Source organism: Podarcis bocagei (assembly GCF_964188305.1).
Source record: "Podarcis bocagei genome assembly, chromosome: 3".
Taxonomy (NCBI): domain Eukaryota; kingdom Metazoa; phylum Chordata; class Lepidosauria; order Squamata; family Lacertidae; genus Podarcis; species Podarcis bocagei.
The window spans coordinates 77,991,887-78,004,572 of NC_138127.1; the positions used below are offsets into that span (position 1 = coordinate 77,991,887).

A 12,686-nucleotide genomic window follows, 5' to 3' on the forward strand; every position below is an offset into this window, starting at 1 on the left:
TCTAACCTCCCGCAATTCAGGAATCGTGGCCACAGCCATCCCTGGGTGGGCTTGAACCACCAACCTTCTGGTTAACAGCCAGATGCACTGACCCACTGCACCACAGTAGGTCTTGTTGGCTGGCTTGTGGGCGAACCAGAAGTGCCATTGCTGAGCGGTCAAAGAACCCCCACAGATTTCTGGCTACATTTTCCCTTAGAGCCATTAGTGATTTCCAGTTGCTGAAAGCAAAAGGTATGTTTCCCCACCAGCAGGAAAGTTAACACCATATAAATGAACATCCTTTCATTTAATCATTTTCATAATGGAAAAACACGTAGGAAAAAACATGGAGCCATTTAACAAATCACATGTTTATCTTGTCCTTCCTCCAAAATCTCAGGTGGCACTCATGGTTTGCACACACATACATTGCCCTTGCCTCTATCTTGTGCTCACAACAACCCTGTGACAAAGACTGGACCTGCAGAAAGTTTAACTGGCCCAAATTCACCCAATGGCCTTCATGGCTAAGCAAGGATTTGAACCCAGGTCTCCCCAGTGCAATCGATCTACGCCTTATGAGCCTGAACCTGAGATCAGGGGTTTTGATCAGCCCTGGCTAGAGGTGACTGAGGGCAAACAATGCCCAAGAAGCTCTAAACAGTGATGGCATTGGTTCACAGATTTAAGGACAGTAAATTTAACTTCCTTTTCAGAGCCAGCATGGTGTAGTGGTTAAGAGCGGTAGTCTCATAATCTGGGGAACCGGGTTCGCGTCCCCGCTCCTCCACATGCAGCTGCTGGGCAACCTTGAGCCAGTCACACTTCTCTGAAGTCTCTCAGCCCCACTCACTTCACAGAGTGTTTGATGTGGGGAGGAAGGGAAAGGAGAATGTTAGCCGCTTTGAGACTCCTTCAGGTAGTGATAAAGCGGGATATCAAATCCAAACTCTTCTTCTTCCTTTTCTCATCTTGGAATGTTGAGGTGCAGGGTTGATTCCTTTCTCCCAATTAATGCTTAGAATATATGTAAGACTATCTGTGTGCACCCTGGGAGTGTTGGGCACATAAGCTAGGAAACAGACAGAAGCCACAGCTCTACTGCACACGGGATACAGAATGCAATCTGTCGTATATACATGTTTCCAGAGTACAGTAACATTTAGTGGCAGTGTCTTCTCAGGGAGCTGGTAGGGGGAGACTCGCTCTTTCTCCACTTACTATACAACAAGACTGAAAGGCTCGTTATTAGAATATCTGAGAAACTGTGCCTCCCACTCCCACCCCAGAACAAAGCACCCTCATAAAACCAAGGAGTGATGATGGATCTTGGCAAGAGCCAGCTTCTCCCATCCTGGCTGACAAGAGATCCAAACTTGTTTTCAGCATTCAGCAGGCAGAAGATGGCAGGATGCATAAACAGCTGAGCCTGAATCACCTTAACAATGACATAGAACGTACAAAAGCAGCAAGCAAAATCTCAGGAGGGCTGAGGAAAACTGATTGTCAACGAGCACCATTAAAAACTACATATACACACACACTCAAGAGAGCAAGAAAGGCCTCAGCTTGAACCCTCCTGCACCCAAGAAATAGTCAAGGGGTGTCTCTTGGGAAACAGGTTGTCCCATCCAACTTTTGCTTTTACATCTATAAATGTATCTATAAATATTTCATTTGCTTCTTTGATATTCACACCAGAGCCGTTTCCTCAGCAAGTCACAAAGGAGGCGAAATGCTTCCAAGTGTTCCCCACCTGCAGATGGAGAGAATGGTAACATCTCTAGCTAGCAGGTCCCTTTCCTTTGATGTTTTGCTCCATTGCCATCCTCCTCGGTGACATCTCAGCCTAGCCAATGGCTCCCCTCCCGCTTTTGGAATGGCTTGCCTGTCACGCCGGAGCATTGGCTGTGCTAGTCCGAAAATCCACAGGGCAGCGCCTTCACAGTGGAGTTGGCTGTCAAAGTGATCAGTGAAGGTCACTCTCTGCCGCTCTGCACCTCCGCTCCGCTGGACAGAGGAAAAAGAAGGACAAAAACGAAGTTATCTTTGTGCTTCGTTGGTGCCAAACCGCATCACAAGTGCTGAGGGATCCTATGTTCGTTGTACCCTGTGAGAGGCAGAAGAAGAAGGTTCCCACAGGTTATTTTGTAGTTGAAACTCAAGTGAAAGCCATCATGCAAAATAATACCAGTAATACTCTTGTGGTCCCTTTGAGCCATAAGACTCCAAGGGACCAGCCCCCTGTGGGATTGCATAGAGCTGGTGTGAAGGTATAAATCAAACAGAGGAAGTGGAAGGCATCTTCAGAAGGATCATTGTGCAAGACGGTGTACATTGCGTAGTTATGTGACTGCAATGAGTGCACAAATGTTTTGCTTTTATCCGCATGGTTTTGTTTCTTTACGAAGTTTTGTATTAAGACTAAACAGATAAAATTCACATAAGGCTAAATGAGCAAAACATGACTACTACTACTTCTACTAACTATTTCCAGCATAATTCTTCCATGCGCAAGTAGTTACTGGATCACATTCCAAGTGAGCCAAATGTTACATGATAAGAGTCTTTCAGTGCACTTCTAATGATTTCCTAACAAAACAAAAACTAGTCTGCAACAAGAACATTTGAAATCTGAGAAAATATTTGGTCATATAACATTTGAACATATTAGAATAGCTACAAAAATGTAAGTATTACTACCAGGGAGTAAAATATAACCAAGTGAAGGAAAGCAAAATTACTTCACAGGGTCAGAAATTTGAGCGTGTAGAACATGCACATCCCCATTATAAATTGGGAAGAGGACCCCATCTTATAATCTAGATTTCTGATGGATTTTACCTTAGAAAACGCAATGCTAAGTTATTAGTGTACAGTAAAAATAAGAAAAAGAGGTGTGTGGGAGAAACATACCTTGTGAAACTTTTGTTGTTCATTTAGAGAACGTGAAAGAAACATAAAAAGAGAGAAAAGGAAAGACGTAACTATCAGGAATATTCAAAGCACATCAATAACGGAAAAACACAAGCAAGTAAAGTGATAAGCAATTAAACAGAAATTTACTACAATTAGGAATGGGTTTGCAAAACTATTGGAAGATTTCCCCCCAGCTCCATAAACTGGAAGAACTTACATTTGGTTTTTATGAATGAAGTAGTCTATGACAAAATTATAAATTTAAAAGCTTGTGCCTACTTCAAGCTAAGACAATAAGACTTGGTGCATGGAGCACAACTTTACTTAGCAGCACAACTATGTCATGCATGCATTTTAGTTAAGAAAAGTGGACATAAAACAGAAGGTACAGAAGAGCACTACACAAAGTTCACTTTTAAGACCTTGAGCCTATGTACACCTGATTGGAAGCAAGAGCAAAGTGATACACATTAGGGCAAAAAAACACAACTTCACATGTACAGTGATGGTATCTGAGCTGGCAGCAGGGGCACCATCTGGGGTGGCTATGGGGCGCCCCAGAATTTTTTCAAGAAATATTGGAGGTATGGTCGTGTTGACTTGCCCTCTCTGCTAGTACAGAAACTGCAAACTTCAGTGTGGTTTTTCTTCCCATTTGTAAACAGAGAACAATGACAGCAACACCACTTGGTGAAAAGGGCAAATAACTGAGAAGTGGAGGGTTGTATGTCACAGTATCCAACATGGTTTGAGTTGAAATCACAGAAAGCCTTGGGAAGAGAGGGTGCCTTAAATGGCAGGTGTTTCATCAAGCTGAACTTTAAGCCCCAATGCAGAGCTGCCTTTTCCCAGCTCTTGCACATTCTCTTAACATTAGGTCTACCTCTCAGACAGAAAGTGAAAACAAATGCATGTGGCTGGAAATTCACACAATGCATCATTTCTGGGTCTGTGCTTCTTCAGAAAGTTGGTGTGAGGTAGGTAGCAAGCTTCAATGCTCCTTCATTTCAGAAACTTCCTGCCAGTAGAAAGCTAGAATGTGCAAAAAAAGTAAGGTCATCTTTCTTGCTAGCTTTCCAGGGGCAGATAAAAAATTAAAAAGTCATTGAAACGTGTTATTCTCCTTCTGAAATGGTAGTGTAACAGGAAGACTTCATTGTGTGGTGCTTTCACACATGGACATCAGCATGTAGATCCACATTGCATGCTCCCTCATAGTGGATGCCATTGAAGGCATTTTCTGTGGCAGTTCCTAAACTGTGGAATTCCCTTCCTGAAGGTGCATCTGCTGCCTTCACTGTATAGCTTTCATCGTATCTCTTTATTCTGCCCCTTGACACCTGAAATACACATTTTTAGGACACACTTTGTTTTCTCTGATTGTAAATTACTTTAACAAGATTTGAATATTGTATTTTTATATTGCTGTACTCCACCATGGAGACCTTATTGTATAAAGTGAGTAAGAAGTCCTTTATTCTTATTTTTTCATTATTGTTAATAGAAACAATGAATGCTTGAATGCACAGAGGCATGGCAAAGCCCTTCATTTGCATGCCCTCTAGAGGCCTTCCACCTCCTGTCCAATGAAATGATCAAAATACTTAGAAAGAAGGCAGAAACTGGGTTCACTAATAGGCCAAATTTGTTTTCTGATCTGTTTCTTTCCAGCTGACATATACGAGTGATACAAAATGAACATTTTTCTTAAAAAGGGAAAAAGAAAGATACACGAGCTGCTTGCATACAGAAGGCTTAGTCAGGCACAGTTTTAGACAGATAATTGGTTCTATTAATTCATTGTGTCTCTTATCAAAAGTTGCTGTCCACCCACCTTCACACACGAAAGGGTGGCAGACCTGTGCTGCCGTGGCTCTCTGGAAGAACAAACGTGGGCATGGGCTTTTTGAAGCTCCGTACAGTCATAAAAATATAGCAGCCCTGTAATAGCTGTCAAGTTCAGAGACCTATGATTACTCTGGGGCTGAAAAGTGGACTGCAAGATTGCGAATTAACCTCTAATTACCACTCCCTAATGCAGGCGTAGCCATCACGGTTTCTAACCATCCTTTAAATCAGGAGTCTGCCACCCGTTAGCACCCAGCTGACACTCTAAATCAGTGTTTCCCAAAACTGGATCCCCAGCTATTTCTGGACTACAATTCCCATCATCCCTGACTGCTGGTCTTGCCAGCTAGGGATGATGGGAGCTGTAGTCCAAAAACACCTGGAGACCCAAGTTTGGGAAACCCTGCTCTAAATAGTGGGGAACTCTTCCCACTCAAAAATTCTGGCCCCACTTTGAGGTGGGTATGTCCCTCTCAAAAACAGTTCTGTGAAGCCTGATGTTGCACCCAACTGGGAGAGCAGAGTAGATAAAACCGTGCACCTTTTATCAAGGAGAAAGAAGAGTGGATGGGGCAAGGATGCAAACACTATATTTAGCCCTTGCAATCAGATCCCACCAACAGGACAAACCACAAGATAATAGCCTTAGCTTGTTGTTGCCAGATAGCAAAGCGGTGAACTTCCTCAAGCAGATGCCCATAAAAAGAATGAAAAAAGAGGCTATTGCAACTGTACTTACTGGCAAGAATGACCATGTCCATTCCCCAAAATATACTCATGATCCAGCCAACCATCACAATCGCTGTGAGGATCTGAATCAGAGCTGCTGCAATGTTCAACCAGAACACACAGCAGATGTGCCTGTCGGGGAGGTCGGTCCGAGCTCCACACAACACCGTGAAGGCAGACACAAACGTCCCTGTGGAAAGAAAGGGCATCAGTGAGGATGTGGAAGAAAGCAGGAGAAACAAAGCGAGAACATATCAAACCAGTACGTTTCCAGTACGTTTCCGAGCACAATTCAAAGTGTTGGTGCTGACCTTTAAAGCCCTAAACGGCCTCGGTCCAGTATACTTGAAGGAGCGTCTCCACCCCCATCATTCTGCCCGGACGCTGAGGTCCAGCGCCGAGGGCCTTCTGGCGGTTCCCTCATTGCGAGAAGCAAAGCTACAGGGAACCAGGCAGAGGGCCTTCTCGGTAGTGGCGCCCGCTCTGTGGAACGCCCTTCCAGCAGATGTCAAAGCGGTAAACAACTACCTGACATTCAGAAGACATCTTAAGGCAGCCCTGTTCAGGGAAGTTTTTAACGTGTGATATTTTACTGTATTTTTGGTTTTTATGGAAGCCGCCCAGAGTGGCTGGGGAGGCCCAGCCAGATGGGTGGGGTATAAATAATAAATTATTATTATTATAAACCAACTTCATTTCATTTCATTATTTCATTTACATACTGCTAGTTTATTTTATTTTATTTTTTAAAAACCCACCACAAACAGTGGTACATAAAATCGCTTCTCGGCCTTTTGGCTAAGATCAAGTGTGTGTAATAAAATCATACCATAAAAACTATATAGAATTGTAGAGTTGGAAGGGATCCCCAAGGGTTATTTAGTCCAACCCTCTGAAATGCAGGAATCTTAACCAGATCATTACATGACAGATGGCCATCTAGCCTCTGCTTATAAACCTCCAAGGAAGGTGATTCTGCAACCTCCTGAGGGAGTCCGTTCCACTGTCAGACAGCTCTCACTGTCAGAAAGTTATTCCTGATGTTTAGTTGGAATCCTCTTTCTTGTAACGAAGCCATTGTTTTGGGTCCTACCCTTCAGAGCAGGAGAAAGCAAACTTGCTCCATCTTCCATGTGACAACCCTTTAGATATTTGAAGATGGCTATCCTATCCCCTCTTTTCCAGGCCAAACATATCTAACCCCCTTAACTGTTCCCCATAAGACTTGGTTTCCAGACCCCTGATCAGCTTGGCTCTCCTCCTCTACCAGGGAAGGCTGGCGGGTACAGGGAATGGAAAACTCTTTTGCAGGTAAAACTGAATCCCCAAATGTGTTTGATCATGTTAATAAAACCCAGAGCTCTGTAGCTGGGTTATATGAAGAATTCTTTGTCACTTGGTCACAATCAATTTTAATGGTAAACTCTTCACAAAGGTTTACTTACAGGTAGGTAGCTGTGTTGGTCTGCCGTAGTCGAAATAAAATTTTAAAATTCCTTCCAGTAGCACCTTAGAGACCAACTAAGGGTAAGTTTGTTATTGGTATGAGCTTTTGTGTGCATGCACACTTATCTGAAGAAGTATCTGAAGAAGTGTGCAAGCACACAAAAGCTCATACCAATAAAAAACTTAGTTGGTCTCTAAGGTGCTACTGGAAGGAATTTTTTTATTTTGTTCCTTCACAAAGGTTAATACTGTGCCCGTAGAAGATACATTTTATAGGAACATGTTTTTGATAGGGTACATTTGATACAAGTGGTACAAAACATACAATAGTTTTTTTAAAAAAAACAACCCTGAAGGAATTGTTGGGAGCACTTTAAACTTCTGGGGAAAGAAAATGGAAAAGTAGAATCAATGGACTGGAAGGGACACCCCTGCCTCCATAAATTTCAGCCATGGCAAACCCATCAAATCCGCAGTCTACTGATAACATGAATATCTAAACATACACAACATTAGGGTGAAGAGATGGACTAATCTAGCGCCTTAGGTTCTTTATTGCTGCTATGACTTTTGGTTATTGTTGTTTTAATTCAACTGTCCTGGAAAAATAGTATCAGAGGAGGCTCCAATCTTCTATGCTCATTTCCTAATATAGCAGAGAGGCAGGTGGGTGATCAGGCAGAGGTGAAAGCAGTGTTGGATGTGAAGCTTCAAGCACTTTAATTTTGGGGGAGGTGGATGCTCGTCTCCCAGGCCTCTTGAGAAAGACAACCTACCTAAGAACTCCCACCAGTGAGAGGGGGGAAATTGTGCCATCCGTGCCCATTTAAAAAATCTCAAACCTTTTGCAAACTCAAATTAAGTTGCTTTCTTCTATTGTATAATATCTCAAGACACTCCCCCCCCTCTTTTCCTGCTGTTGCCTTTATTTCCAACTCCCACTTTCTCCAAACTCTCCTCAAGCTAGTTTAGAAGCACTGCGGAGAAAAAGAGTGGGTGGGAGCTGCTGAGGTCGAAGAAAGCAACTCTATATTGAAGCTGGAAGGTGGTAGTGGGAAGAAAAGATGGGGAGACTCTTCTTTTAATGAGACAATATCCTTGAGGGCTTCATTTTCACAAGACCGAACAGCTGTAGAAGCCCAAGGGTGAGATGATGCATTTTATAAGCAGAGCCTGCTTGTAGGCGGGGGGTGGGGGGTGGGGGGAGGAAGAAATTCAATTCACTTAATATTTAAATATGAATTTACTTAATTTGCACTTCCTGAAACAATAAGTGAATCAAAACACAGCCATTCTTTGAATTCCACCCATCTCCCAATTTTGCAGTGCAGTTCTCCAGACACATGTGTACAAAAAAAACTAGGGTAAAGTGTACATAAAAATGTGTGTTTTACCAGAATATACATATGAATGTGTTAATTGTCAAAATCGTTTTGCAAAATTAGGCAAACTTGCACACAAACATGTATATAAGGGGAAATGTGCACTAAAATGCAGGTGAATTTTCATGAGAAAAACAACAAAAAGCAGAATTTTTAAAGGCAGAATCAGGAATTCAAGACGACCAAGCTGCTTTAAACTGTGCCCCTAAATGACCATGTGTGCAGCCTGGGAGTTTATAAGTGTGTGGTGTCATATTGTGTTTTTACTACTTTTTGCTGGGAGCCGCCCAAAGTGGCTGGGGCAACCCACTCAGATGGGCAGCATATAAATTATTTACAACAACAACAACAATACTTAAAATTCAGTGATCAGTGAGTGAAGTCAGAGTTGGGCTTGGTAAGTGAATTGTTTGGACATCAGGCAATAGGAAACACTGGGGTCCTAAGGAGCTAAACCCCCCCCCCCTTTGCGCTTTAGTGCACTTTCCTTGCTTTCATTTTATTTTCAAGTCCTTGAAATCTCCATAGCTTGCTCCTTTTCTTCTATCAACAAGGACTCATCTTTCCTGTGGTGGGCTCATCTGTGACCAGGTAGTTCCTAGAAGTTATTTTTTTGCACAATACTACACAGTAAGTATGGGTGGGTTAAAGAACCCCACCACCACCACCAAAAGGCAAATGTGAAAACTTTGCATGGAGGCTTAGCCATGTGTCTCATGCTGTGGATAAACCAGAAGAGTTGCTGAATAAGTGTTATATTGCAGAAGGCATGGTTCATAGTTTTTCTCATGCCCCCCACAGCAGTCATTTTGTGACTGATGCCCACAGCACTCAATCAAAATTTGAGATATACTGTACCTACTGGCCCAAAAATATTGTATAGAAATTGTATAGAAATTCAGTCTTAAAAAATGTGTCCCATTATTACCAACCTCATAAACAAACATCTGTTTATACCTTGGAGTGGGGGAAGGGGAAAAAAGTCATGGGGAAGTTTAAAAAGATTCATGTTCTTGTTTGGTTCCAGTTAGGCAACATACTACTTCACAAATTGAGAGGTTATACCTTTGGAAAAAGAGGTAAATGAGATGCAAAATGCAACACCTAATTGCTAACATAGAGGTAGGTGTTACTGAATGACTCAGCCACTGGCAGTGAGCCAACTCTCTGGTTCTTTGACCCAGTGCTGCAGTTTCTACTTGATACCATGTTTGGTTATATTGCTGTTCTAAATGTTCGTGTTCTTACTTCCCCACACGGTCACGGCAGGCTAGAATGACAAGAGCTGCTGCAGACTCTTCTGAAAGGCTTCACTCATATAAATAAATGTTCGTTCCCCTCACCTCCACAAATCACAGAGAAGGAAAAGTGATCTTCCACGAGTGTCGCCCTTACACAGCTCATGTAAGTAGACTCCCTCCCAAGAGGAGTTATTTTCTTGGGTATGTTGGCTCCAGCTCTAATGAACTTTTCAGACACCAGCACTTCAAATGTTATTCTTAGCAGTATACTAACGTTAGCTGATCCAGAGCCAAGCAGGGCATTCTCTCATTCCCACATAACGCTTGAGAGTAGACCTGCAAATGTTTTAGCACTAAAAAAACATAGCTTCATAAGCATACACACACACACTTGTGTGGTACAGATGAGCCACACTTAGCCTCTGAAGAAGTAATCTTTCAAAAGGTTGGACTCACCCACGTTTACTGTGTAATATTGTGCAAAAAAATAACTTCTAGGAATTACCTGATCACTGATGAGCCCACCCCAAGATAGATTCTTTCAACTGTCAGCTGTGATGATATGGTAAGGGCCCCTTAAGATGACCTGTTTATTGAACATTCATCCCTATTTGCTTGCAGAAAGCTTGTGCAGAGGTTATATACAATGCCCGTTCTCTGAGCACTTGTTCCTATTTGTTTGCAGGGAGGTTATACAACAGGGAGCATTCATCTAGATTTGTGTACACGGGGGTTGTTTGGCTTTCCATCAACTGATTGTTTCCCCATCACATCCAGAATTCTGTTCCTGGGGTGGCTAACCTAATATTTCCAAGAGCTGGACACGAGTGCAACCCCCCAGCAAGTGGTACTCAGAGGCACACTAGTCAGAGTAGCCATATTGCCTTCCGTAGATATAGTACATATTGTCTCTGATACTGGAGGCAACATGGCTGTCATGACTAGAAGTAATTGATAGCCTTATTTCCTATCAATTTGGCTAATCCTCTACATCTTGTGGTAGCAAGATGTATGTGCAGTGTGAAGCCACATTTACTTTTGTCTGTCCTGAATTGCCTCAGTATTATTATTGTTTTTATTAACTTACCATATAGGAACATTCCCTATATTTGCTGTTTCCTGGCTGAAAAAGGATGTCCTAATAACTATCACTGCACTGACAGACAGATCTCTCAGGTATTATCTACAGTGGTACCTCCGGTTACGAACTTAATTCGTTCCGGAGGTCCGTTCTTAACCTGAAACCGTTCTTAACCTGAGGCGCACTTTCGCTAATGGGGCCTCCCGCTGCTGCTGCTGCCACACCGCCGCCGCGCAACTTCCACTCGCATCCCAGGGCAAAGTTTGCTTCCAGGAGACCTACTTCCGGGTTAGTGGAGCTTGTTACCCAAAGCGTTCGTAAAGAGTGCGGTACATAACACGAGGTTCCACTGTACTGTGAGGCACTGACAGAGACACTCCAAAACTGACCGTGCTCTTGACTGAAAGTAGTCTATCTGGTGGCTGAAGGTTATTTGCAACAGTTAACTCCTCTTGATTGGTCCAAGGTTTGTACTCCAAACTATCAGTCAAGGGCTCAACTGGAGTTTGCTCTTTTCAGGGATTGCTTTCAAATCACTTAGGAGGCCTTCATAAATGGCATAGGGATGTGCATAAGGAAAGCACATCACAAACTGAGTTAAAACATTAATAGCTCAGTCAGCAGAGCATGCGACTCTTAATTTCAGGGCCATGGGTTCAAGCCCTGCATTGGGCAAAAGATTCCTGCATTGCAGGGGGTTGTAATAATGACCATGGTGGTCCCCTCCGACTCTACAATTCTATGATTCTATTATCTCTAAGAATCAGTGCCATAAGAAATGCAGATAAAAAGAAATTATTAAGTGAAGTGGAAAGTGGGGAGGGACCCAAGAAGAAAAAAGTACCCGAAAAGATGTGATGGATTCCAGGTGTTGATACTAAAACCTCTTTCCGGGGGTTTGTTTGATATAAATCTAGGTGTCTTTCTTAAAACAAAATCAGTCAAAAGTAAACAGAGAACAGTGGGGTTTTTTTTGGGAATGGAGCCGTACCCTGTGCCTCATTGTCTCCTCACACACAAGCAGCCTTGAGCACTTTTAAAAATAAATATGTAATGTAAAGGTGAAAGAGAAATGCTAGAAAGAATTAAAATAAATAACCCAAAGTTTGAATGAAGATTTCAGAATTTATGCTTCTGCTGGCTTCATCCCTATGTCCCTTCAAAAAGCAAATACAGTGGTGCCTCGCAAGACGAAAAGAATCCGTTCTGTGATTCTCTTCGTCTAGCGGTTTTTTCGTCTTGCAAAGCAAGCCCATTGACGGATTAGCGGATTAGCGCTATTAGCGGCTTTTAGCGGCTTATCGGATCAGCTGATAAGCGGCTTAGCGGCTTAGAAAGGGGGGGGAGGAAAAAAAACCCGCAGGAACTCGCAAGACATTTTCGTCTTGCGAAGCAAGCCCATAGGAGATTCGTTTTGCGAAGCACCTCCAAAATGGAAAACTCTTTCGTCTAGCGAGTTTTCCGTCTTGCGAGGCATTCGTCTTGCGGGGCACCACTGTATTGATATTGAGTTATTTTGAATTCCCTGTTAATGTAAGTTGTATAGCAGAAGCCTTTACACTAAATGTCAGAACTGAACATACTGAATACAGGCACACACCCACCCACCCACTTATGTGTGATTGACTTGCGCAATGATCATGTATATGTGTGGCACTGGGGAATGAATGAATGAATGAATGAATGAACGAATGAATGAAACCAAACCAGGAAATAGCAGGAGAGTGCTGGAGAGCCCTTGTGGCTCACGAGGACACCCTCCGCAGATCCCCAAGAGGATTTTGGTGAGAGCGGAGGAAGCCTCAAAGACACCAAAGGCACAGCGGGCCTTTGTTTAGGCTGCTCAGCCTCCCTGACCAGCAGCTGATGCACAGGATAGCGCAGCAGCAGCAGCCACTGCTTTTCAGCATGACCTCCGGCATCCAGCCTGCCCCAGAGCTTCAACTCTAGTTGAAGAGAGAGTTGTAAGGAGCGAGAGAGAGTAGGAGAGCAGGAAAAGAATGAGCATCTAAATAGTCCTGGAGTCAGCAAATTATCCATTCCTGAAAGAAAATGGCA

The 12,686-nt window shown here is 43.0% G+C and overlaps 1 protein-coding gene across 6 annotated transcripts in view; it reads right to left on the reverse strand.

Annotated features, from left to right (window-relative positions):
* Nucleotides 1–274: 274 nt before the first annotated feature.
* Nucleotides 275–12,686, reverse strand: part of STUM (stum, mechanosensory transduction mediator homolog) — a 40,818-nt gene continuing 28,406 nt past the window's right edge. The window contains exons 2-4 of one of the 6 annotated variants that reach the window (XM_081186510.1): nt 5,489–5,668; nt 2,899–2,907; nt 275–1,992 (exon numbers count right to left, since the gene is read on the reverse strand). In XM_081186510.1, the coding sequence (XP_081042636.1) occupies nt 1,952–1,992; nt 2,899–2,907; nt 5,489–5,668 (230 nt within the window). In that variant the 3' untranslated portion in view covers nt 275–1,951. Of the gene's footprint in view, nt 2,093–2,898; nt 2,908–3,877; nt 3,934–5,479; nt 5,669–12,686 lie in introns of those variants that run through there. The other 5 variants (XM_081186511.1, XM_081186514.1, XM_081186512.1 and 2 more) reach the window with 5 other exon arrangements.